At 44.3% G+C, this 27,628-nt stretch overlaps 2 protein-coding genes across 3 annotated transcripts in view; both read right to left on the minus strand.

Annotated features, from left to right (window-relative positions):
* LOC146036048 (cytochrome P450 2G1-like) overlaps positions 1-5,630 on the minus strand; it is a 66,744-nt gene extending 61,114 nt beyond the window's left edge. For both annotated transcript variants that reach the window (XM_083159819.1, XM_083159818.1), the window contains exon 1: positions 5,331-5,630. The gene's annotated coding sequence lies outside the window, so the exon portion shown is untranslated. The remainder of the gene's footprint in view (positions 1-5,330) is intronic.
* An 898-nt stretch (positions 5,631-6,528) lies between these two features.
* Positions 6,529-27,136, minus strand: LOC146036926 (cytochrome P450 2A5-like). The gene is made up of 9 exons (XM_083160764.1): positions 26,963-27,136; positions 25,835-25,997; positions 19,691-19,843; positions 18,545-18,705; positions 15,202-15,378; positions 9,657-9,798; positions 8,782-8,969; positions 7,973-8,114; positions 6,529-6,838 (listed from the first exon to the last, which is right to left on the minus strand). Exons 1-9 carry the CDS (start codon positions 27,134-27,136, stop codon positions 6,657-6,659), a joined length of 1,482 nt encoding a protein of 493 aa, XP_083016890.1. The 3' UTR covers positions 6,529-6,656.
* Positions 27,137-27,628: the final 492 nt, after the last annotated feature.

A 27,628-nucleotide genomic window follows, 5' to 3' on the forward strand; every position in this document is an offset into this window, starting at 1 on the left:
AGGGTCCTGCAGTGCACCACCGTGACTTTCACTCACGGGTGCTTGTGTCGGCTCCTGCTGGCGTTCTCCACTCTGCACAATGGACAGGGGCTGGCGGATGCACTGTTCCACGCACGGCGATGAAGATGGAGTGATATATCAGATGGTAATCGCCCAGTATTTTGCTGGCAAGCAAGAAGTTGGCTGGTAATCTGGATGGCTGGCTTCTAACACGTTTTGCCCTCAAGCAGGGCTTTTTCTTTGAAGTGATGCAAGGCAGAGCCACCATTTTCTGTCTTGCAGCAGCTGCGTGTGATGTCATGCAGTGTGATGTCATGCAGCTGCTGTGAATTGCCCCTCCCCCCCAAAAGAACCGGACCGCACCACCCTACACCACATTGCCACCCACTCTATGCCCTATCACTGCTCTCTACCATCCCTCAGACTGCAGTCTCATTTTCCAATGTAATCACTAGGAGCAGCTACATAAAGCCCTTTTATTTTGTGCCTGTGTCACTGCCAAATTAAAGAAGGGAGAGTGTCCGATATAAGTGTGGTTGCTCTTTTGGAAGTCCATACTTTTTAAACAATTCTGTTTGAGGTGCCTTAGCTGTACCCCAGGAATGTTCTCTATCCATCTCTTATGATGATTACTTGCAGCTTACAGGTAACTGTTACAATCAGTGGAAACTCTGTCTTACCTCTGCGGAGGTGTGGGGCAGCTACGATGCAGGCCCCCTCCCCCACTGCCGCTACTGTGCTCATGGTCCCCTCCAGCTACCACCGCATGTCCTAGGTACCGGCCCCCGTCGCGGGGCCAGCGCATGTGCAGTAGCTTCTTCGGTACTGCACATGCGCTGGACCCCAGCCTCTATGGGCTGCTTTTTCAACAGCCCCCAGAGACATATTCAGGGTCCCTGGTCCAGCGCATGAGCAGTATTGTCCTCGTACTGTGCATGCACGGAACCCGGTTTTTATGGTCTGCCACTCAGCAGCCCATATAGAGGCATCCTGAAGGGAGGCAGCACCTCTCAATGGGACTGCCATGGGTGACTGGCAGGTTGGACTTTCAAAAGGAAAGTTCACCTTAAAAGGATGGCGATTGCTACACGGTGAAGCACAGCGAAAATCACGCTGAAAGCAATTCGCCATTCTAGCATTGAATACACTCACGACAAATCAGGGCGAATCACAGTGAAAATTCCATTGGAAAACAGCAGCGATTTGCGGCGACTAACAGACGTCGAATTGGCCGTCATTCTCTGTCCGCCGTCGGCGAAGTTTGAGCATTAAATAGGGCAAATCACTTTTTCAGTCAAAAGATATGCCATGGAGTATGAAAATAGCACAAATTCACCGTAATAAGCGGTGAATCAGCGGCATTGAATACTGCCCACAGACTGCATCTGGCTTCACTTAGTCAGGGAACAGTGGCAGATTTTACCTGGGGGGCTACAGCCCTGCAGCCCATAGATACAAACCGCCACTGGTTACAATCAACTGTTTAATAAAAGTTTTAGTTTATTTGTATTTCTCCTGAGTGTAGACTGTCAGTTCTAGAAAGTTGATTGTATGTCGGCTGAATTCACTGGTAAACTATAGATTTTTCCTACTTATAGTTAATTACAGAGATTTGTTTTTTTTTTATATATATATCTTTTGCTTTCTACCAGATGATTACTATGTCAAGATAACGTGTCCATAATACAAGGTTTGCACTGTAATTAATGTTTGGCTAAATTCGAATTTTCTCCCACTGTGCAAGAAATATATACGCATATGAAGGGGCACATTTTGCGCCCATGGCTGTCTCATTGTTTTGTATATAGAATGTTTCTCTGAACCAAAACAAAATGTAAATCAATATAAATCATATCCCCTCTACAAAAAAGTTGATCTGTACTGGTTGTAATCTGTCATCTAATCCAGTATTATTCTGGCAGTATTACACCCTTCTGTATGATCTATGCAGGTGTATAATGCCTTGACAGTGCATGTTGCAAATAAGTAATCTGCTTCCCATTTGATGTCTTCCAATATTTTATCCTTAAATATATTGTCAGCAAGAGGTTTATTTAAATAGTGCATACTGGTGGATATATATCATCACTGATTTTAAATATTTATGTTGTTGTACAAAAGGTTTTTTTAAAATCAAAATGGAAATAAATTAGCAAAAATATTTGATCTGATGAACAACAGACCTTATGCTGCTAGGCCAGGGGTTCCCAATCTTTTTTGAATCACGGCGCCCTAGAGCATCAAAATATTTTCAAGGCACCCCTAGGCCAAATGCTTCTTATCAAGAAATTCAGAAAAAAAAATTAAATTAGGTGCATTGTGTTTATATGTCACAGTTATCTGGTGAGGGACAGGATTTGCTTCTGTTTGTCCTCATATATTATGATTGGCAGCCACAAGCAATGGTTTTGCCTGGTACATTGACAACAAATAATATGAATTGATCCTGGTCCGCCAACCCAAGGCACCCCTACAAGTGTCCTGAGGCACACCAGGGTGCCTAGGCACACAGTTTTGGAACCAGTGTGCTAGGCTAAGGAGAGATTGAGCTATTCATGCAGGACTGTCAGGGCACAAGAGTTAATTTGGTTTCGTTTTTTTCTGCTTGAAGTATAGGCAGGTTTAGACATGAGGGTTTATACGTCTTATATTATATCCAAGCAGGGATCTACTTATTTTCAGTGAACTATCCACTCAAGTGTGTGCTGCTACAGGCAAGTGATTGGTTTGTATTTCTTCTGATCTTTCTGTTTGTTTTTTTTATCATATTCAGGGCCAGATGTACTAAGCTTCAAAAGTGATAAAATGGAGAGTGATAAACAGCCAGCCAATCAGCTTCTACCTGCCATGTCACAGACTGTGTTTGAAAAATGTCAGGCAGGAGCTGCATGGCTGGTGGTTTATCACCCTCCATTTTATCACTTTTGAAGCTTATGTAGGGTACACACCACGACGACCCGCTCATGATGCACATCATGAGGGGGTTGTTAGTGTCTCGTCCGACCCGCTCGCGGTGACGCGGGGGGGGCACGACCCGCTCACGATGTGCACCATGAGCGGTTCCGATTCGATTGCGACCCGCACCCGGCTGTATGGTCGTTCTTAAGATCCTACCTGGCGGGGCCGCGCATCGGATCGGGATCGGACCAGAACAGGGAAAAAAAGGGCCCAATCTACCTACAATCTACATCCAATTGGTTGGAATTGAATCTAGATTGAGGGGATCGGGCCCTAGTCGTCCTGGTGTGTACCAGGCATTAGTGCATCCCCTTATCAATGTTTCTCTCTTTCCTTAGCCTCATTTTTTCTATTTTTTTTCACTATATCCCCCAATCACAGGTATTCTTCACTCATCCTGTCCCACTTTGCTGATGTTTTTAGGATCCAGAGTAGCAGATACAATGGCATCATATGGCTGATTGTTATATTATGTCCTGGGTGGATTGAAATCATTCCAATCCAACATAGTGCTAGATGCTTGCACTGCTGGAACTGTTACTGGCCATCTGAGTCTGGCAAAGAGCTCCAGAGAGGATTGCTGGGCTGTACAGAATCTCTGTTGCTGTTGCTATGGCCTGCTAAGAATGTATTCCAGGTCCATGAAGTGGCGTGGGTACCAGGGGCATGGCCTCTGCTTTCAGCTCCAAATTCTGGATGGGATTCTGCTGCAGTAAGATGGCTCTCTGGAGAGTTAGTGGCAAACCCAGGTTTTTGAGGGTGCCGGACGGGGTCCCGACAGGCATTCACCCAACGTTGGGATCCCGACTGTCAAAACACCAACAACCGGGTTCCCGACGGCCGTCGGCTATTTTCCCTCGTGGGAGTCCACGACCCCCATAGAGGGAGAATAGAATTGGTGGCTTGTGTACCGAGTCACCGTGCCCGCAAGGGGCTTTGTTGCGCTCGCCATGCTGTCTGGGTCCGGCCAGTCGGAATCCCGACGTCGGGATCCCAACTGTCGGACCCCTATACCACACCCGTTTTTGAAAGGGGAGTTTCCAAATAATTGGTTATAGAACCAGTAAAAACTGCCCCCCAATAGATAGCCAGCACAGAATGACCTCATAGATAGACAGCACTGCCACTCATAGATAGCACAGCCCCATAGATAGCGAGCACAGCCCCCCATAGACAGCATAGCCCTTGCATAGTCAGCACAGCCACCCAAAGAAACGCAGCACAGCTGCCCATAGTCAGCATAGTCCCATATAGACAGAACAGCCCCCCCCCCTCATAGTCAGAACAGCTCCCCCATAGATAGACAGCACAGCCTCCCATAGATAGTATAGCCCCCATTGACAGGGCAGACCCCATAGATAGTAAGCACAGCCCCATAGATAGAACAGAACCCCTATAGTCAGCACACAGTCCCACTCATAGACAGAACAGCCCCCCATAGCTAGTACAGCACCTCCATAGATAATCAGCATAGCCCACCATAGACAGCACAGCTCTTCATAGACAGTCAGCACAGCCCCCCTATAGACAGATCAGCCCCCTGTAGATAGTCAGCACAGCCCCTTGTAGATAGGCAGAAGAGCACCTCCCGCCCCATAGACAGAAGAGCAACTCCCCCCCATAGACAGAAGAGCAACCCCCCCCCCCCCCCATAGACAAAAGAGCACCTCCAGGTGGACATTTCAGTGGAATACCCCCCCCCCCCCTCCACCCCCACACCATACTTGCCTACCCTCCCGGAATGGCCGGGAGGGTCCCGCAAATCAGGTCCCCCTCCCAGCCCCTGCATCCCCCCTTCCCCGCAGTATAAATTTCTGAATTTTGCTGGTCCGCAGGGAGGGGGCAGAGCAAAATGACGCGACTTGCGTCATTTGGCATAATTTAGCCCCTCCCCCATCCACAGACCCACAAATTAATGCAGCTGCTGGTCGTCGGGGCGGGGATTAGTGACATCAGTCAGTACTTGTTTAGTTTCACGGCGGCAGCGGCCGTGCGTCTGAGTCCCCTTGCGGGGCTCGCTTCACTCGCCCACGCTGCGCGCTCGCCACGCTATCTAAAATTAACTCTATTAACTCTATTAACTCCATACTGCCGCCGTGAAACTAAACAAGTACCCATCAGCCTCGCCCCGCCCTAAAAACGGAGCCTCTCCAGCCCCCCTTTCACTCCTCTCCGGACTTCTCCCAGAGAGGAGATTTCAAAAGTAGACAGGTATGTCCCACACTCAGTTTTATGCAGAAATCGCAGGCACATACAACTCCCCACCCTCCCCCACAGTGTGCTGTGCGATCCAAACATGTAGAACTATACTACGATCCCTATAGTGCGATCCCTTGTAGAACTATAATCACTCTATATCTATAACCACTCACCTCACAGCATGTGTCATTAGTGGAAAGAACACGGCACTGCTGCTTCCCTACTCTCAGGCTGTACACGTGTGAGATCAGCCTGAGAGAAGATGCTCTGCCATCGGCTGCATGTCACCCTTACCGAGACTGCAGCTGAAGCCAGGAAGGGAGTCACAGACAGTGCCGGTGCCGCTTAGCTCTGTCTGGCATTAGGCTTTAAAAAAAAATCACACCACCACCACTACATGATACATCCGACCATCAGCAACCAGTGGGAGTTTCTAGATACTCGGAAACCTCCCCTGCCTGCACGCCTGAGAGTGTCACCTGTCCACTGTGCCTACCAGTAGTGCAGGCAGGAAGGATTGGGTATCTTCCCGCCCAGCTGACCTGGCATGATATCAGCACCCGCCCCCAATTGTTTTTGCTCGCAAGGGATAAAGCATTGCTACCAGTTAGTTTAGTCGGATTGACCTTCACTTACAAGAGTACGTGTCTGGAGTTATTTTCTAATCTTACATTTTTCGAGTTTAATTTAACCTTTACTGTATATTACTTATGCTTCATTCCTGCTGACTTTGCGTCTGCCCCCTCGAGCAGCCCAGAAATGGGGCAGGGGTGTTAAGTGGGTAGTGTGGGGTGTGTTATACATAGTAAATTGGGGACAGGGCTGCATTCATGGAATTCAGTATGAATCGCATCAACAAGCATCCTACATTAACCACTTTGCACGGTAAGTGCCCGGCAGCGGGGAGGCTGCAGGAAACTCATCCACTTTGACAAGTATCCAGTATGGCCAAACAGAATCAAAAAGTATCAGGAGCGCTGTCACTCACTGAAGATTTATTAGCTTAGTACAACTCAAAACATACAAAACAAATCTGACTCACACGGACAGTGTATTCTATAAAATCAACATAGAGATATTTAGGAATTAAATAAAAAAATATAAATAAAAAGAATGAACTATCACAATAGCAGCACTAGTAAAAGAAAGGCCATTTCCCAACTGTGAAGATATAAATAGTTATTAATGTATTCAAGAATACGGTATTGGTCCGAGTTTCAAGTGGCTTATTGTATGACAGATTTCTAGCAAAAGAGTCCAATAAATTAACTTCAATACTGACCAAGACTATCAGGAAAAAAATCATGTTATTCATTTTAAACAATCACTGATTAGTAATTATTTAATTCAGTCCAGCTGTTAAGACAATATAAGTAGCCAAATGTTAGTAGCTTCCACAATTAGGGAGTACACCCAGTTCCCAACATCGTTCATCGTTCAATGTAGACCATTTTTGAATAAAAAATGTTTTTGACTGCAAAAAGTTAAAATATTTATAGTTAACGAGGAATAAAAGAGATTATGTAGGGTTTCGGAAAATTCCCCAGTCCGGATACATTCGGCCTGATGTCCAGTTCCTCAGGTGGAATGGGAGACTTCAAGTTAAAATGTTGCAAAATTGTAACTAAGAAAATAAAAAGCTCCATCCGAACCAAAGCCTTTCCCAAGCACATCCTTTTCCCTGCAACAAAATAAAAATATACAGTATTACTAAATGTATCATTCATGACTTTTACACATTTACGGCTTCCTCAAATGAAAATGATGTTTAGTAACGGATTATTAGGGCAGTATTCAATGAGGCTGATTCGCCATGTTCTACGGCGATTTTTGTGCTATTTTCGTGCTGTAAGGCGATTTTTTTACTAAAACGGTGAATCACCCTATTCAATGACCAGATGGCGAATACATTTCAAGGTTTTTATCGCCATGATTCACCGAGTAGCAATCGCTATCTTTTTATGGTGAAGTGGAATCTGAACTTTTAAAATAAAGTGTTTTGTTTTTTACATTTGGTGTCAAAAAATCAGGAATTTTATTCTGAGGAGGGGCATGCTATTTTTATTCATGTGCTGTAAGCACATGAATATATATTTAATTTAAAAAAATATATATTATTATTTTTTACACAGAGCAGCCAGCAGGGGTCTGGGAGCCGAGCCGCTCATTAGATATTCATATATTCACTGCACCCGATCATTACATATGCACGATCGGGTGTAGTGAATACCCGGTCCCCTGTTGGCTATCCCGGGGGGCAGCCTGTGCTGCCTGGCACCAGGGGAGCCCACCTCCCCCCCACAAACGTTCTGGGGCAGGCAGGGAGACTTCCATCTCCCTGCCTGCCGCCGTCCTCAGGCTCCCTGCGGCATCGCCGCAGGAGTTAAAATTCGCCGGTCAGGGGCAGTGAGCCCCTGACTCGTTGAATACTGGAGCCGGCGAGGCTCCGGAACGCGGCGGGCAGTGGCGAATGTGCAGCGAATCCTAAACAGGATTCGCTGTACATCGTCAAAATTCTCATTGAATACTGCCCTTATTGTTTGAATACAAGTAGAGTGGCCCATATCGGAAATGCTTGGGACCAGATGTATTTTGGATTTAGGCTTTTTCTGTATTTGGGAATATCTGCATACCCTAAATACAGTACATGTCTTGGTTATGAAACCAAAGTCTAAACACAAAAGGTATTTATGTATCATATATACACCAAATCCATAAACACTGAAGGTAATTTTTTAATGATTTTTAATATGACTTTGTGCAAGCCTATTTACGGTATATATGGTTGGATCATATTATTATCAAGTCATTATACCTGATGATAAAGGAATAAAGGCTTCATTCTTTTTATATTTTCCATTTTCGTCAAGGAAATTCTTGGGATTGAACTCATTTGGGTATGGGAAACAGGTGGGGTCTTTCAGTACCGAGGATAACATTGGAAACACATTGGTGTGCTGAAAAATATAGAAGACCATACAGTAAGTAGAATCATTATATATACACACAAAGTATACAGTATATACTGTATATAGTTTTTGGAACTCAATAACCTTTTGCTATTCTCTGTTTCATTCAGAATTTTCCTGTTCTACCAAAATTCATTGGCAATATACTCAATATGGAACTAATAAAGTCTGAATTCCCAGGAGGATGAGATCTGACTCTGATTGGTTAGGTCTGGTTAACCAGATATGGAATTCAATGACATACTAGTCTCAACAACGGACTAATCCCTATTAATGAAATGGCTTAGCCTGCTTATACAATCAGGGAGCCTCTCATGTTAAATTCAAACTCTTCGAGAGAAGAGGTGATTGGACAAATGGGAGGCAATGCTTACTTTTGATTGGTCTGACACCCCTATTTGTAGCATGCGCCAGAAACTAGGGGCCTTGAAGAAGCTGCCCTAGGGAAATGCGTATTGGCACCGACTTTGTGTTTTGTGTATAAGGCACATTACTTTAACACAGTATTTTTTTTTTGTGTCAAGGGGGCCCTAAAAGGTTGAGAGGCCCATAGGCCAGTGCCTACTCTGTCTATTTTGTAATCCACTAATCTGTTTATTTGTAACTTCTGAAAGTTTCACAAATATGCACCATCATTTTGGAGTGGGACATCTACCTTGGGTATAGAGTACCCTCTATACTTGATGTCTCCTGTGGTTTTTCGTGGCAAACCCATTGGGAGGAGGTCTATGAATCGTTGTATTTCACTGATCACAGCATCTGTGAAGGGCATCTGGTTTCTGTCTTCCACCTTGGGGCTCCGGTTTCGACTAATAACCTGGTCAATCTCCTCATGAACTTTGGCTATTAATCAGAAATGATAATATGTGTCTTATCATTTGTTTTTTCAGTTACTTGAACATGTAGACCATGGGTCCTCAAACTGCGGCCCTCCAGATGTTGTGAAACTACAAATCCCAGCATGCCTTGCCACAGTTTTAACACTCTCTTATAGCAAAACTGTGGCAAGGCATGCTGGGATTTGTAGTTTCACAACATCTGGAGGGCCGCAGTTTGAGGACGATGATGTAGACAATGGGGTGCATTCAATGTGGGATTCTGACTCTCAGACCATCCCGACAGTCTGACTCCTGGGCCGTTTTTAGAACGCTCACCTGCAACTTGACAGATAGAATTCAATGTTTCACTCGTCGAGTGTCAAAAAAGTGTCCATATCAGCTAAAACAGCTGTGGATTGTCAAGAAACAGCCGTGAATTTGACAATTTATGTCCGTTTCTGACAAAACAGATTGGACTGGTTTAAAAGTCGGATCTGTTTTAACAAAACCTGCCTTCAATGCTGTTGGAAAGGACAGCATTGAATAGGTGGCGGGCACTATTTTCCCTGTCGGAAATAGCGCCTGACATTGAATACCCCCTATATATAGCAATATTCATTAGGTTATGTTATATTAACTTATAAAATGAAAAAAAAAATGTTAATATATATTCTTAGGGAAAGAGTAGATGAAAAGTGTAAATGTTACATACCAAGGACATCCGGGTATTTCAGAAGAATAAGGAGAGAGTAAGCCAGAGTTGTGCTCATAGTCTCCACACCAGCAAAGAAGATCTGTAAAGTGCTGTTCACTAGGTTGGTGAGGTGGTATTCACTTTTAGGATTCATCTTTTCCTGGAGACACAGGAGATAAATAAACAATATTGAATATTTAGGGTGGGATGTATTAATCCCAAAAAATGCAGTTTTAAGGGGATTACTGATTCCATAGTAATCTATGTGGGTGCAATGTGCTCAATGTATGTATCAAGCACATGAAATTGTATCTGCATTCTACACTTGGAACAAGCACATACAGAGCACCAGATGGCTGTAGACCTAATCTTCTTAAACGTTAGTTTACCATTGGATTAAAATCTGGAAACTTGCAGCTAAAAAGAAAATCTACTAAACCAAGGGGGTAGTCCTATGTTATGACCAAAGGCCTGTAAAGGCTGGTATTGTATTTTTATATGATTTTAAAGAAAGAGTGGAGAAAGAGACTTGTAATACATTTTTGAAATTTATGGTCTTTACTTTATTTGTTTTAGAAAATTTTAAATTCATTCAAAGTATTCATTGATCTAATCCTTAAGGTCATCACAAAGGGCGCCATCTTACAATTGCTATCTATATCCTATCCTTTCCCTATCCAACAGGGGAAATTGTAAGCCAGGCAGCCCAGGTAAAATATTCATAAATTCTGTGGCTTGAAAGTCTGTTCTCTCTTCTCTCTCCCCCTGCAGCCGGATGTCCTCCTGGCTGTGACACCTGCTGGGGGAGGAGGAGATCGATGGAGGACGGGAGGGGGGGTCGCGCGGATGGTGGGCGGCAATAGAAGCCCATAGGCGGAGACGGGGCGGACGGCTAATGGTACATAGGAAAATGCGGAAAAACCCCTGTTTTACCGCATTTTCCCTTTAGTACATCTCTCTCTCTCTCTCTCTCTCTCTCTCTCTCTCTCTCTCTCTCTCTCTCTCTCTCTCTCTCTCTCTCTCTCTCTCTCTCTCTCTCTCTCTCTCTCTCTCTCTCTCTCTCTCTCTCTCTCTCTCTCTCTCTCTCGTTGTGGGGGACGGCAGCACTCGCAAAATGAAGACACAGGATACCACTTTCTCACAACGTTTCGGGGCTGTGTTGCCCCGAAACGTTGTGAGAAAGTGGTCTACTGTGTCTTCATTTTGCGAGTGCCGCCGTCCCCCACAACCATACATCGGTGTCAGCAACACTGTCACATACTGGAGGGCAACGCATCATTGCTGAACTGTTTCGTTTTAAACCATCTGCTTGGAGTGCCGCCCCTACTACATTGCTATATATATATATATATATTAGGGCGGAGTGAAAAAACTGAAATTGAGAAATTCAAAATCGGCTACTGTGGGAAAGTTGTGACTTGACCTGAATAAGAAACGTGCAAAAGCATTTTGATCTGAGTCAACATCTTCTGTTCTGGCAAGAGGCCTAAAGTTTCACTTTTTAGGTGAAAATAACGAAAACTATGAAGATGCTCCGATCTAGTTATAATTATGTCAGGATGTCTTAGAGTGGTTCATTAATATACTTTAGCATAGTAAAAAAGAGTACGAGCTTGTCCTAGTGCAAAGTGACTGACTGGCGGGAGAAAAAATCCCTAATAATTGACCCATTTTCATGGTCACAATTGTGAATATTGTGTGTTTTCTCCTGAACGTGTTTATAATAGAAGAAGCACAAATACTCTAAATGGAATTTCAGTGACACTGTGTGAAATATAACACTGCATAATAGCCCTTAATCAGACCTGATCCCAGTACAAATTTGTTCTCAAAATGGGCAAAACAAATGCTGCATTGCAGGTGGGGCAGATGTAACGTGCTGAGAGAGTTAAATTTGGGTGGGGTGTGTTGAAACTGAAATCTAAATTGCAGTGTAAAAATAATGCAGCAGGTATTTACCCTGCACAGAAACAAAATAACTCAACACAAATCTAAAGGTGGCCATACATCTACAGATCGATTGTCAGATCTGGCTGGTTGGAACAAATACCTGGTAATATCTGAATGACAGTTTTTGGCAGTTTTCCAGCATTTCAAAGCAAAGTGCTCTCATCCATTACCAGTATTTTGTTCCAAACAGACAGATCGGACAATAAATCTGTAGATGTATGGCCACATTAACTCCCTCTGCACATGTTACATCTGCCCCACCTGCAGCTGCATTACAGCATATAATTATGCCAAAGATAAGCCAATATATTAACAGTTAAATACATTAAAGTGCATTATGCTGTAATAAGTATTGCTGATCAATCCTGCCTAGCAGGGCTGTCTTTTTGTATGGGCTTAATGGGCACTTGCCCAGGGGCCCCAGGCGTATAAGGGCTCTACGTTGATAGCTGAGGATCCCCTTTTTCCAGGGATACCAGAATTTTGAAAATCGGCCCTGGGGAACTGCAGATATCCAACTTCAAAGCAGCAGTCCACATCCGACCTGTTAATTACAATTTCCAGTCATATTTCTCAGGTTCTCTCTGACACTAGCGGCTTGTCTCTATCATGCCCAGAACCAGAGATATCAGCCTTCAAGCAGCCGGTCCCTGCTCCAGCTCCAAACGTCTGGTGTAGTTTTATATTTTTGTCAATGGATTGCTCTGGCTCCTGATCTCTGATACCCAAGTTCCCAGCACCTCCTGAAAATTGGGACTCTAGGTTTTTATACTATTGAAGGCTAAGAAATCTATTTCCAGATAATGGCGATATCTGCAGTCAAACAAGCTGCCCTTCCACCGGAAAATGACGAATATTAAGCCCACTCCATTATCCAACCGTCCCCTGTGTATAAAACACCCCCTACCTCCCTGGAAGTCATTTACAAGGGACCCTTCATACAGCTCAGTGCCCCCTTCCACACGTTAGTGTTCACCCTCCCACCACCTGTGCAGTAAAGGAGTAATTAGCAGAAGTTACTGCTTCAGGTCCTACATGTTGAATGGAAGATAGAGCACCCCCTGCCACCCGTGGGACATCAAAGCTGCTGCTGATATCACCCCCCGCCCCTAGGAGGGGAGAATTGGTAAGGGCCCCAGTGCATTGCTTTGCCCAGGTGCCCACACTGCTGTTAAGACGGCCCTGCTGCCTAGAAATGAACACAGTGATTGGCATATATGTACTGCTGGACACCACTTATAGAATGATTAACCTGTTATTTTTAGAATCAATGTTCTTGTTTTTTTTCCCCTAAACATTAGATGTATTTGTTTATTTATTTACAGTTTCTTATATAGCTCAGCAGATTCCTTTACGCTTTACAATAGTAGACAGTGATAAAACAAACTGGGTAATGACAGACAGACTTGGGGGTTAGAGTGCCCTGCTGCAAGCTTACAATTTATTACATCATAATACACTTCAACGTATTTAACAGTTAATATATTGGCTTATCTTTGGCATAATTATATGCTGTAATGCAGCCCAATCATGTTCCCAGTATAGGGGATGCAACACTGTTTTTCTGTCAATAAACAGAAGTGATATGTAAAATGATACATTAGGCAGTTTACACTTACTTGTAATACTTATTGTAACAGTTACTGTTTTTCAATAACAGACTGCAACAGTTATTTCTTATTTATATACACAGTATTGTCTATCTTTGTATATTCACTGCAAGAGAGCAGCATAAATCCAATTTCATGTATTTCAGTGACACTGTGTGAAATATAACACTGCATAATGGCCCTTAATCAGACCTGATCGCAGTACAAATTTGTTCTCAAAATGGGCAAAAAAATGCTGGACTGCAGGTGGGGCAGATGTAACATGTGCAGAGAGATTTAAGGTGGCCATACATCTACAGATTTATTGTCCGATCTGTCTGGTTGGAACAAAATCCCAGTAAAAGATGAGAGCAAATGACAGTTGACCATTTGCTTTGAAATGCTGAAAAACTGTCATTCAGATATTACCAGTTGTTTGTTCCAACCGGCTCAATCTGACAATCGATCTGTAGATGTATGGCCACCTTTAGATTTGTGTGAGTTATTTTGTTTCTGTGCAAGATAAATACCGGCTGCATTATTTTTACACTGTAATTTAGATTTCAGTTTCAACACACCCCACCCAAATTTAACTCTCGCAGCACGTTACATCTGCCCCACCTGCAATGCAGCATTTGTTTTGCCCATTTTGAGAACAAATTTGTACTGTGATCAGGTCTGATTAAGGGCTATTATGCAGTGTTATATTTCACACAGTGTCACCGAAATTCCATTTAGAGTATTTGTGCTTCTTCTATTATAAACACGTTCAGGAGAAAACACACAATAGTCACAATTGTGACCATGAAAATGGGTCAATTATTAGGGATTTTTTCTCCCGCCAGTCAGTCACTTTGCACTAGGACAATCTCATACTCTCTTTTACTATGCTAAAGTATATTAATGAACCACGCTAAGACATCCTGACATAATTTTAACTAGATCGGAGCATCTTCATAGTTTTCGTCATTTTCACCAAAAAAATTGAAACTTCAGGCCTCTTGCCAGAACAGAAGATGTTCACTCAGATCAAAAAGCTTTTGCACGTTTCTTATTCAAGTCAAGTCACAACTTTTCCACACTAGCCGATTTTGAATTTCTCAATTTCAGTTTTTTCACTCCGCCCTAATATATATATATATATATATATATATATATATATATATATATATATATATATATATATATATATATATATATATATATATATATATATATATATATATATATATACAGGATGCAATCAAACTGCGGCACTCTGAGGACTTGTAACAGGTTCAAGAATATGACATTTATTAAAAATGCAAGGTGTACCGACGTTTCGGGGCATCTACGCCCCTTCTTCAAGGTGAGGGTGAAGAAGGGGCGTAGAGGCCCCGAAACGTCGGTACACCTTGTACCTGTTACAAGTCCTCAGAGTGCCGCAGTTTGATGGCATCCTGTACAAATCTACTTTTTCCGGAGGACACTGGGGCAGCTGTACCTTTTTGAGAGTGCCAGGCTGACACCCCAGTGTGTATATATATATATATATATATATATATATATATATATATATATATATATATATATATATACACACACATATATAGACAGAGTGTGGTGCTCGGCACAGCCTCCTATGACTGCTTGTAGATCGGGTGCCAGCACAGTATGTAGATATAAGTGACCGATGTGGTGCGGCACTCCCTGAATAACACATTCAATATGGTAAAACAGTAGCTATTTATTCAGCAACGTTTCAATGCTCTAACGGCATTATCATCAGGCATATATATAAAGAAGCATCATAGCATGGACTTTCTTTGGGATCAGTTTTGTCATTCCCATTCCCCGCGAGGGCAACCTTTTTTTATGTCCCCATTGGAACAAGGGGGGGGCACCAATTCCCTTTCTGGCACGGGTTACCAAAAAGTCTAGTTACGACTTTGCTAAATACTTACTATAAGGTTGTTTGAGGACTATTTGTGTGACTTGACCACTGACCACCTGTACAATACATACCATAAATGCCCCTTGTTTACCTTCTCCATTTTAATGAGGAAAGCATCAACATAATTCCTCGGATTATTGGGGTCCAATGTCTTCTTACTCATCTCAACCCTCTGTTTCACATAGCACAAAAGCTTTCTCATGTAATAGAAAATCTTCTGGTGTTGTCCTGGGAGGAAATTCATGATTTTGGGAAACATCTCATACAGCTAAAGGGAAAATATTAGATATTAAATCGGTAGCCCAATTAATAATGACTATAGTTTCATAAATAATTAAAACACATAAAAACGTATAATGCTGTTCTCTCTCCATGCTGCTTTTCGTCTTTGATCCACAAGTAACAAAGTTCAACCAAGCAGTATTTTTTTTGGCAAAATGTAAATGTTATTTTCCCTACTTTCACCCATTTTCAATCTTCAATGACTTCAATATCCTAAATGCTTGGGATCAGAAATATTTTGGATATCAGATTTTGGAATATTTGCATACCATAATGGGGATTGGACCCAAGTCTAAAAACAATTAATCAGTGGAGGTTCCGGAGGGGGAGCTGTATCGTACTGGGGGGAGGTACAATAAGTGCCATCAACTGCCATTCCAAACTGACTCACTGGCGGTAGGTATGGCTCCATCATTTGAATTTTGGACTGTGCTGCATCACCAACTCCGGAACTGACACTCGAATGCATATACAGTATGTTTACATATACACAGCCTGGGGAATATTTTTGTACTATTGTTTATAATGTTAATCATTAAACAAAGTTTGTGTAGACTGTTCCACCTGAATGCAAATGTGTTGTGATCTTAGTAAAAAAAAAAAAAAACAGTATTTCAGAGTACTACATATTTTAGAATCTTGGTAATCTATGTTCAAAACTCATTCAAACCATACGCAGATTTATCTTGCAGAGTACAGTAGTTTCAAGAACCTGCAATTTTGCATGTTGCACGCAGTACCGTCAACTTTTTTGTTGGTCTCATTTTCAATTCTTATAGTAAGTTCCAGGACAGGAAGAAATCAGAGAATCCATTTCAAAATTATCTGCACATTTATCCAAGGGTGAAATGTTGAATTCTGCATGGAGTGGAGGACTGGGATTAGGCTGTGGGATGGGAGGGTTAGGCACAGGCACTAGGGGGAAGGATTGGGAAGGGAGGGTTAGGCACAGACACTAGGAGGAGGATTGCATAGGCTGCGGGATAGAAGGGTTAGGCATAGGCCCTAGGGCAGGGCTGGTCAACACCGGCCCTCCAGATGTTGATGAACTACACATGCCAGCATGCCTTGCATCAGTTTCAGCATGGCCACATAGCAAAACTAATGCAAAGCATCCTGGGATCGGTAGTTCATTAACATCTGGAGGACCGGTGTTGCCCAGCCCTGCACTAGGGGGAAGGTTTGGGTAAGCTGGAGGAAGGGAGGGTTAGGTTTAGGATTATGGGTACTGTTTTTCACCACCGGAATCACTCCTTGAAAGCTGGAAGTCACTGATGGATGGGCCCATTGTGCAAGTTATATAGTCATAAACTGGAGTGTGCCTATAGAGCTCTGCAAACAACCACATCTGCACATACATAATTCCCAATTAGGTCAACAGTCACTAGATTGATGTGTTAGGACAACCTGGTTCATACTGTAGGTTTACATGCAAACAGTTGGCATTTGGTCAACATGACAATGGTCAACACACGTACGGTCATATCAACACAATATATTTTATTTGGTGGGGGAGTAGCTGGTGCCGAGTGCAGCAGTAGCAGAGGGAGGCACCCTGTCTGAAGCATGGTGAGCAAAGTGAGCCATGCAAGGGGTTGTGTTACACTAACTGGGGCTACATTCTGACTAAACAGGTAAATGGCATCCAAAAAAAACAAAGAAAACTGTGCTGACCTTTTTTGTATTGATCATTTCCATGTTGACCTTTTGACTGTATAAACCTTTTTTTTACCTGTTGACCTTTTGAGTACTGGTTTTGGAGGTTTTAGCATAGCCTATTTTTACCCTATATGTTTGACCCTACCTTACTTACAAGTCACTATGAGAATGATGAAATAAAATGTGTGCATAACATGGAGAAGCTTGTAGTAAGGAGGGGGGGGGGGGGGGGGTAGAAAGAATTGCACTACTGCACATACATGCTGGTCACTAGGAGCCAGGGAGGTCTGTCCTCCAATCTGATGTACTGTTGCAAATGTGACTGACAAAATCTTGTTAGTACTTATTTAGACTATGGGCGGTATTCAATGAGCCTAATTCGCCAGGTTTTTAAGGCGAATTTGTGCTGTTTGGCGAATTTTTGACTAAAACGGTGAATCACCCTATTCAATGACCAGATGGCGAATACATTTGAAGGTTTTTTTCATCATGATTCACCGAGTAGCAATCGCTATCTTTTTATGGAGAAGTGGAATGTGAACTTTTAAAATAGTGTTTTGTTTTTTACATTTGGTGTAAAAAAATCAGGAATTTTATTCTGAGGAGGGGCATGCTATTTTTATTCATGTGCTGTAAGCAGCCAACAGGGGGCGCCGGAGCCGAGCCGCTCATTAGATATTCATATATTCACTGCACCCGATCGTTATGATCGGGTGTAGTGAATATCCCGGTCCCCTGCTGGCACCCCCGGGTGGCAGCCTGTGCTGCCTGGCACCCGGGGAGCCCACCTCCCCCCCACAAACGCTCTGGGGCAGGCAGAGAGACTTCTATCTCTCTGCCAGCCACCGTCCTCAGGCTCCCTGCGGCGTTCGCCGCAGGAGCTCATATTCGCCGGTCAGGGGCAGCGAGCCCCTGACTCGTTGAATACCGGAGCCGGCAAGGTTTCGGAACGTGGCGAATGTGCAGCGAATCCTAAAAAGGATTCGCTGCACCTCGCAGGTATTCACATTGAATACCGCCCAATGTGAGAATAGACAAGGTAGTGACACAATTCTCCCTCTTAGCTCCAGAGACACCTGTAATATAAAGCTGTTTTAACTATCCTGCACCACTAACTTTAAGCTGTATAGAATCTACTTCGCTCAAGCTCTACCATCATCAGAATGGATATACTTGTTATACTTCAATAAACCAACAAGGAAGTGGTTCACTGGGGCACAGTGTAGTGTCAACATTACCACCATGTACACATTCTCACATCAACATTATGAACATCCAGTTTTTGAATGTCAAGAAAATAAAAAGGAACCCATTTTCTAGAGTGTTGAAAAAGGAAATAGAATGTATTTTAATTGTTTTAATCCAACACACCAAATTATATGCAAAAAAGGAACAATTATCTCTAATTTCCTTAACAAAACACAGCAAGGTCATGTGTTGGAAAATAGATCTTAGAAATTAATATTAATGATTTTTTTTTTTTTGGTCCTTACCTGCCCCCAGATTGAGCTGACAAGAACAAATGAATTATGTATATAAGCCAACACATCAAGGAGCTCTTCATCATCGTAATCATAGCGATTTCCAAACATGATGCTAAAAATAATGTTGCATGGCGCTTTGTTTAGGCACTGACGAGGATCAAAAAATGATTCTAAAAGACACAGAACAAACAGAAAATTCAAATTTAGAAATAAAGATTAAGAGCCCCTTCCCAAGTGTCCCAATTCTAACACATACTTCCCAAGTGTCCCAATTCTAGCACATACTTCCCAAGTGTCCCAATTCTAGCACATACTTCCCAAGTGTCCCAATTCTAGCACATACTTCCCAAGTGTCCCAATTCTAGCACATACTTCCCAAGTGTCCCAATTCTAGCACATACTTTCCAAGTGTCCCATTCTAGAAGATACTTCCCAAGTGTCCCAATTCTAGCACATACTTCCCAAGTGTCCCGTTCTATCACATACTTCCCAAGTGTCCCGTTCTAGCAGATACTTCCCAAGTGTCCCGTTCTAGCAGATTCTTCCCAAGTGTCCCGTTCTAGCAGATACTTCCCTAGTGTCCCGGTTCTAGCAGATACTTCCCAAGTGTACTGGTTGTAGCAGATACTTCCCAAGTGTACAAGTCCTAGCAGATACTTTCCAAGTGTCTTGTTCTAGCACATACTTCCCAAGTGTTCCGTTCTAGCAAACAGTTTACCAAGTGTCCCGGTTCGAACAGATTTTTCCTAAATGTCCTAATTCTAGCACATACTTCAAGTGTCTTGTTTCTAGCAGTACTTTCCAAATGTCTTGTTCTAACACAAACTTCCGAAGTGTCCCATTTCTAGCAGTTACTTCCCATCTTCTGGTTTACAAAGTAACCTGGTTCTAGCAAATAACGTCCCAAGTGTTACGGTTCTAACAGCCCGCATTTGAGAACACAATCCCACATTCTAATGGATCAGCACATTTATTGCTTCTCTCCAGAACTGAATTAGGGACACCTGACTGTGGTGTAAACAGCAATATAAAGGGGGGTTTGCACATGCATAATTTACACGCCACCATCAGAAAAGGGGCAGAATTTGGACACATACAAAGGGGTCTGAAGCGGCCCCTATATTTGATGTCTTGTGTGTCCTTTTGTGCACCAACCTTTTGTCTTCCTTAATTCTGTCACCAGACACTGAGCTTCCTCCTGAATATGGGTTTCCGTGCTCTTCTTTCCCAAGCCAAAGTCTCGCATTGTAGCAAGGGAAAAATGATGGAGTTCCCGCCAACGATCAATGTTGCTAGTAAAAGCAACTCCTGATTTGTGAAACATAAAAGCACCACGAGTAAAACATCGATCTCTGTATCACACAGAATGTGTACATTTAATGTTGTCCTTATAATACATTAGTTTATGTGCAAATATCTGTAAATATGGTTTACCTTTATGTTCTATCAATGTCAATATTAGAATAACCAGATGGATAATAAGTGAAGTGCGCAGTTTACGTACTGTGTCCGTGAACCACTAACCTTTTTATTCCTAGCTACGTGCGAACAAAGCGTAGCGAACCTCGTCCATGTATAAAACACGCTATACCGATACCTATGAAGCGGTATCTTTTCGCAGTACTTAGTGCCCAAATGTGAGTACAATTTTAAGGACAATTTCCTTATAACCCTTTGTCTTTAAATGCGAATAAAAGCCAAGACTCGTTATAAGCTACGGAATAAGGGGATAAAGTCCATGTACCAAGTATTTTGGTCCCTAGCGGACAACAGGGGGTTACAGATATATATAAATGTACAGAACAAGATATATACTCTGGAAATACAATTAAGAATAATGACTGCGCCTAAATACTGCAGCCCTTGATTATCCAGAAGACTCCTTTAATCTTAGAACAAATACAATGCAAAAAATTGGAAAATCATAGGCGCTGTATCCCTTTTGGTAATTGGTCAAGTACACCAACTTCTCTGTATGGTATCCCCTTGTCTAGTAGTTTTATGATGGGACCCTACTAACTGACCTTCATCCAGTGCCCTATGTGCACATCAAGGTAACTTTAGGTCGTCTGCTTCCTCTTGGACAGGTAAATACTGTAACAATAGCCTGGTCTCCTCAGCGGGGGACCTTATAGAGGTGAGGAGACCAGGCTATTGTTACAGTATTTACCTGTCCAAGAGGAAGCAGATGACCTAAAGATACCTTGTGCACATAGGGCACTGGATTAAGGTCAGCAAGATATACACTCTGTAATACAATAAAACAATGGAATCTAAGCTAACAAGGGAAAAACAACCGATATCATTACAATCAGCCACACTACAAAATAGAAGAGGGACAGAGAGACAGTTTAGGATGTGCTTGAACTCTTATAGTGTTTAGGTAGAGGGGGGCAGTGAGGGTCATCCGTGGTCAGAAGATCGGTTGTCGCTTCTATTGGATTGGTGCAGGGGAATGCACCTAAGTCTCTTTGTCTGTGAAACCGGTTACATCTGGATCTTCCAGTTACACTGTCTTCATGGTGAAATGACCATTTAATATGTGATTGTTCCATAACTTTTTGCTGTTACAAGTTGTGAACTTTAAACCAGAACCGGAGCGCTGCGCATGAGAGACGGAACACACAGCTGCGGAATATGTACAAGAAAGATTGTGTTTTACCATTTAAAATATGTGCTGTGGATTAAAAATAGTTATCTATATTTTATTAGTATGTAAGTGTGGAATATGAATTTATGTGTATCGGTATGGCTGCGCACGTGGTTTGCCTTATTATAAAACTTTGTTCCGATACTTTGTTTGTGTAACTCTGCGAACCAAGATGGCGACCATACCATTCTATTGTGGTGTACATGCAACTCGACTTTTACAGTTACCGATTAGACACAATAACAATAGGTTTAGGTGAAGATGGTTAAGTAATTGGGTATACCATCCAACCCATAGTCATGTCAACCTATTTCATGTGTCAGCCTAAGCCATGTTGATCTTCAGTGGGCAACCCAGTGCATGTCAACCTAATGACCCACATCCAGTAATGGCCCCTGCCAGGGCTTAAAGTGATCCCAGAGAGGTGTTGAAACTCATTCCCCTCTGCCACCTAACTACCCCCCCCCCCCCTCCCCACCCTTCCCTCTCCCCATTAGGCAGAGCCAGCTGTAGGCTTTTGACACCCTCCCGCAAATTACAATGTTTTTCTGTTGGCATTATTGTGCAGGGCCAAGGAAGAGGTTGTACTTTTTTCACCTCATCATTACAGGTGGTGGAACTAAATTCCACCCCACCCCGTATACAATATCACATCTCATCGCATCTCGGTTTTGCGATGAGATGGGATGTGCTGTACATACTTTTTATACTAGATGTCATCTCATCACAAAACCGAGATGTGATGAGATGCGAAATTGTAAACAATAATTGTAACGTGTATGGGCACCTAACCCTAACCTCCCCACACAGCCTAAAGCTCCCTCACACAGTCTAACCTCCCCCACACAGACTAACCCTAACCTCCCCACATAGCCTAAACCTTCCTCACGCAGTCTAACCTCCCCCACACAGACTAACCCTAACCGCCCCGCACAGCCTAACATTCCCTCATGCAGTCTAATCTCCACCCACACAGCCTAACCCTAAACTTCCCGACACAGTCTAACCCTCCCCCAAGCAGTCTAACCTCCCCACACACCCTAACATCCCTCACACAATCTAACCTCCTCCCCACACAAGCTAAACCTCCCTCACGCAGTCTACAACCTAACTGCAACCTCCCCCACACAGCCTAACCCACCCTCACGCAGTCTCACCTCCCCAATACAGCCTAACCCACATTCACACAGTCTAACCTCCCAACACAGCCTATCCCTCCCTCGTGCAGTCTAACCTCCACCCATGCAGCCTAAAGGTGCCCATACAAGTTACAGTTATTGTACACAATATTGTATACAATATCGCTTCTCATCCCATCTCGGTTTTGCGATGAGATGAGACCTAGTACAAAAAGTATGTGCAGCACATACTACTTGTACTAGATATCATCTCATCGCAAAACCGAGATGCAATGAGAAGCGATATTCTATACAATATTGTATACAATAATTGTAACGTGTATGGGCACCTTAACCCTCCCTCATGCAGTCTAACCTCCACCACACAGCCTAATCCTAACCTCCCTCACACAATTTAACCTCCCCACACAGACTACCCCTCCTTCACCCAGTCTAACCTCGCCAACACAGCCTAACCCTCCCTCATGCAGTCTAACCGCCACCCACACAGCCTAACCCTCTATCATGGTCTGACCCTTAGCAGCTCCCTTTAATAATTTACATGCACTGTCCATGTGCGCATCATCCAATCAGCTATGCAGAGCAATAGGCAGGTGGTACATGGAATAGAACTCGAAATCGGGACTGCTTTGCAAGAGTCAGTGTCACGGCCTGGACTGTCTGTGTCCCCGGCACTGACCTGGGTGCGCCAGTGGAGGGCGCAGGGAACTGGAAGCGAGGAGGCTTGAGGTAGCTGGAGCTCATGCACGGAGGCTGGAAGAAGACGACCTGCCGGGGACACAGAGGATTGGCTGAGACCTAAAGCAGAGGTGCGGGGTCTAAGCCGACAGTGGTATTCACCAGGGACCCCCGCAAGGGGATATGGACTTCGCTGCAACTGCCGACCAGGTCGCGGCCCTCTGCCCAGGTTCCCCTGTGGCTTTGGCAGGGTTTGAATACGAGAGTCTTTCGAGGGGTACTTAAACCATCGATGGTGATCGATGGCACTGAATGCTATACAGCAACACGGAGGGTACGGAGGGATGTGAATAGCAGGGAGTACACAGTATTGGGGGACTGAGTACCATGAGATGCGGCCTGGGAGCCGGGGATGACGCGAGGATAGCACAGGAAGACGCTGGAGACACTGGGGATCGCTGGAGCGGCTAGGGAGCCGATACTGGAGATCACTGGGGATCGCTGGAGCGGCCTGGGAGCCGATACTGGAGATCACTGGGGATCGCTGGAGCGGCCTGGGAGCCGATACTGGGGATCACTGGGGATCGCTGGAGCGGCCTGGGAGCCGAGGGGAGACGGGCATAGGACCCACTGATATCCGGACGCTGAGTAGATAACCTGGACTGCACGAGAAGACAGGATCACACTGCAGATGGAACTTGTGGAGACTTCTGGCAGGAGTGAAATAACCAGGACGCTGAGAATAGCACAGGTGACAGCGGACTCAGGGAACCGGACCTCTGGAGCAAGTGGGGAGTCTTGACAGGAGCTGACGCTGGAGAACTCACAGGTAAACTGACGAGTTGTTCAAGACAACGAGGAGACTGTGAACCAGGCTTTTATCCCTCCACAGGGGCGGAACTACCGCCGGTGCACCGGGGCCCAAGAGGTTAAAGGGGCCCGATGCCGCCGTCTGCCCGGCATGACATTTAATTATTTTTTTTTTATGTGTGCTGCGCGCGGTGCGCCGTATGTGGGGAAAGCCAGGAGACAGTGTAAGCGGGCAGCGCGGGGATCACGGGTGTCACTCACGGCTGAGTGGCAGGCAGCAGCAGCAGCTTGTTGTCTCAGTCGCCGGGGTATACAGGAATGGATGGATGCAACAGCAGCACCCTGCCTGCACGTCATTCCGGCCCGGGACTGGTGTACTGCGGTAGCCTAGCAACAGGCAGCCAATCGCACGGCTGCCTGTTGCTGCTCTGACTCCGAGCAGGAACAGGAAGTTATTCTGCTCTGAGGCTGAGCAGCATGCAGGCGGAGCGGAGGAGCGACAGCACCAGCACCAGGACAGGCACCCAGACTCTAGGTAAGTACAATTTCGGGGGGCTGGGGGCCGCAGTGCAGCACACACATAAACGGCGCTGGGGGGGCCGCAAACATTAAAAAAACGGGGGCTGGGGGCCGCACGACTGAGGCTGAGCACAAGCACAGATACAAACAGGGGCTGGGGGCTGCAGTGCCAAAGCGCACACATTATAAAAACGGGGGCTGGGGGCCGCAAATATTATAAAAACGGGGGCTGGGGGCCGCAAATATTAAAAAAACGGGGGCCGCAAATATTATAAAAACGGGGGCTGGGGGCCGCAAATATTATAAAAACGGGGGCTGGGGGCCGCAAATATTATAAAAACGGGGGCTGGGGGCCGCACACATTAAAAAAAAACAGGGGCTGGGGGCCGCACAGCTGACGGCTGAGCACAGATACAAACAGGGGCTGGGGACTGCAGTGCCACAGCGCACACATTATAAAAACGGGGGCTGGGGGCCGCACAACTGACGCTGAGCACAGATAAACACAGGGGCTGGGGGCCGCACTGCACAAGGCTGCTGCTGAAAATATCAGGGGGCACAGAAAAAGTTATATTTATATTAATAAATCAAACCATTCCCTGTACAATTCTGTGAAAAAAATATACACACCAGGGCATATAGACACTGGCTGAGGGTGTGCCAGGCCGCATCCACTTATATATATATATATATATATATATATATATATGGGGGCCCAAAGCATTTTTTGCACCTGGGCCCACAACTCTCTAGTTCCGCCACTGTCCCTCCAGGTGATTAGGGAATCAGACGCAGGTGATGGGATTAGCCGCAGCAGCAGCTCACAGACCAGGAAGTGAGTTGGAGCTTACCTGGATCATGTGACCCGCAGTTTGATTTGGGAATACATCTGGAGTTCACAGTGACGCAGGGGCGACTTGGAAGCAGGAGACATCACGCCAGGGATTGCCGACTGTGCCGGCAGCTGATCTACGGAGAATATTACCCCAGCGTGCCGGTAAGGGGCGCATGCGAGCGGTGTGAGAACCGGGGTTCCTGACAGTCAGTATGTTTGGAGGTTGTGTTTTTCCCCTATTTACAGTATTCCATTTTGCCATTTTGTTTGTGTGGTTTTTTTTTTTTTTTACTAACAAAAAGAATGAAGGATGGTACAGTATGAACAAGTCCTTTTTTGGGAAGGACAAAAAAACTAATGTTGACCTTTTTTATGTCCACCTTTTTCATGTCCACCATTTGCTGGTGTAGACCTTTTGACCAAGTATGTCATCCTTTTTTAAGGTATTGACCTATTGCCAAGCAACCAGAATTGGTCCACCTAACAACACCATAACACCTTAGAACCCATTAAATATTTGCCCCTTTGTTTGCCACACCCCATATACACCTGCACACCCCTCATGATAAATTTATACATCAAGGTGTTTCTTCATACAACAGCGACAGACAGGACCCATATAATACACCACCAGCCCTGAGTCAAAAGCATAGATGTAGACTACTCACCGTATCCATCGTAGTAATAATTGAATGAAAGCATGTCTCCCCGAGCTAAGAAATCATCACCTCTGTCCACCAAGACTTCTTTCACAGATCTGTATCCAGTAACCACAATGACCGGACGGGACCCCAGGTAAATGGTAAACACCTCTCCGTATTTGGCACTTAACTGAATTGAAAATTGTAAATATTATCAGGTCATTGTATACAGTTTCCCACAATGAATACATTCTATTTGTACAGTTTGACTATCTCAGGAAAGCGATGACAGCGGGGAGAAGAAGGCCACTGTGTTACCATCTCCAAATGCCCACAGGGTGTCAATCACTCTGTCGGCAGGGTGTCAATCACTCTGTCGGCAGCCTGTGATGGTGGATGTGTGCATGTGCGCCCATTTGATAATTGCCCATGCTATGAAAATCACAGCCATGTGCTCAGACCTGAATCAGGCCCAATGTACTGAAACAGGGCTTTCTAACCATAATTTATTCTACAGGGTTTGTTTTAAGGTGCCTACACACTGGCATATATATTGGCCATTCAACTGAACGGACGATGCAGCCGGTGATGTGCAGCGGGTCCCCGGCAGCTCCCCCTTCCCTTACAAGGCTGCTGCAGGGTCAGGAACTCCGCTGGCTCCTCCTCCCTGCACCTGGAAGGGGAAGTACGGGGCTAGGGAGGAAGAGGTCACTGGTCCGGGCAGCACAGTAGGAGGCTGCCCGGACACATGTCCGGATACATTGCATGTTCTGCAGGTCTCCTCTCACAGAATCACAAGTTTTGCCTACAGTATGTCATTTATGACTAGGTGCCTATTGCTCAGTGTGTATTGTAGACCTATTATTGTCTACCATTTGTACCGTAACCATCTCTGCCACCCTGATAGGTGCATCAGTGTCCTGTCCCCTGATTCAGCTATCCTTAATTACCATGTAATTGTCCTAAATTGCCTTGTACTGTAATTCATTATTATCAGGCGCTGCAGAACCCTTGTGGCGCCATATAACTAAACAATAATGAAAATAATAATAAAATAATTAAATAAGTGACAACAAGGCTCAAAAACACTAAGGTGACAGCTTCACTCAGCCAGTGCTATACCCAATATAATGCAGTACTCCCAGTGACACTTACTTTCAGCAGAGATTGTACGATGTCACCTTTGCTTAACTGTAGAACATTCCCCAATATAGGCAGAGGGGTAGGTCCTGGTGGTAGGTTCCGTCTTCTCCAGAGTAGTTTAATACTCACAATAATAATGAAAAAAGCCGATGCGAGGAGGAGAGTGACATCCTCTGGCAGATACATCCTTGTGCAATAAATTGTCTGGTGAATCCGGGTGGAGTTCTTGAGTCTTTTGCAGTTCACTCTTTATACAGGATAGGACTAGAATTGTGGGAAGGGTATAAGGTACAGCAAGGTTGTGACTTTACCAGTGTTACATTACAGTATATCATTACTGTACTTTGTATAATTATTGCAGAGCATTATATGTGCTTTAAATGTAAACAAAGACATGCATTAAACTATGTGCAATGACATTTGTTTACGGAGTATTTTATGTAGCTGAGGGGTAGCCAACTCCAGTCCTTGAAGCTACCAACAGTTCATGTTTTCCAGACCACCTAACAGGTGCACAGGTGCACTTTTTACTCACTGCCAAATGACAAAAGATCCACAGGTAGAGATAATTACTTAACGTGTGATTCTGTAAAGGAGTTCTGGAAAACTGTTGGTAACTCTCGAGGACTGGAGATGGCTGCCTCTGATGTACAGATGGACCTCCTCTCATTCAGGCAG

The sequence above is a fragment of the Crinia signifera genome, chromosome 9 (assembly GCF_055691185.1).
Source record: "Crinia signifera chromosome 9, ASM5569118v1, whole genome shotgun sequence".
Classification (NCBI taxonomy): domain Eukaryota; kingdom Metazoa; phylum Chordata; class Amphibia; order Anura; family Myobatrachidae; genus Crinia; species Crinia signifera.

Excerpts from the sequence above, each read along its gene's own strand:
- LOC146036926 (XM_083160764.1), bottom strand. The coding sequence starts at position 27,136 with ATGTATCTGCCAGAGGATGTCACTCTCCTCCTCGCATCGGCTTTTTTC. Across the intron at positions 19,844-25,834 it reads TTATTACTACGATGGATACG|GAGTTGCTTTTACTAGCAAC; the intron begins GTGAGTAGTCTA and ends TTCACAAATCAG. Across the intron at positions 6,839-7,972 it reads CTTTATTCCTTTATCATCAG|GGAAAAGGATGTGCTTGGGA; the intron begins GTATAATGACTT and ends ATTTTGTTGCAG.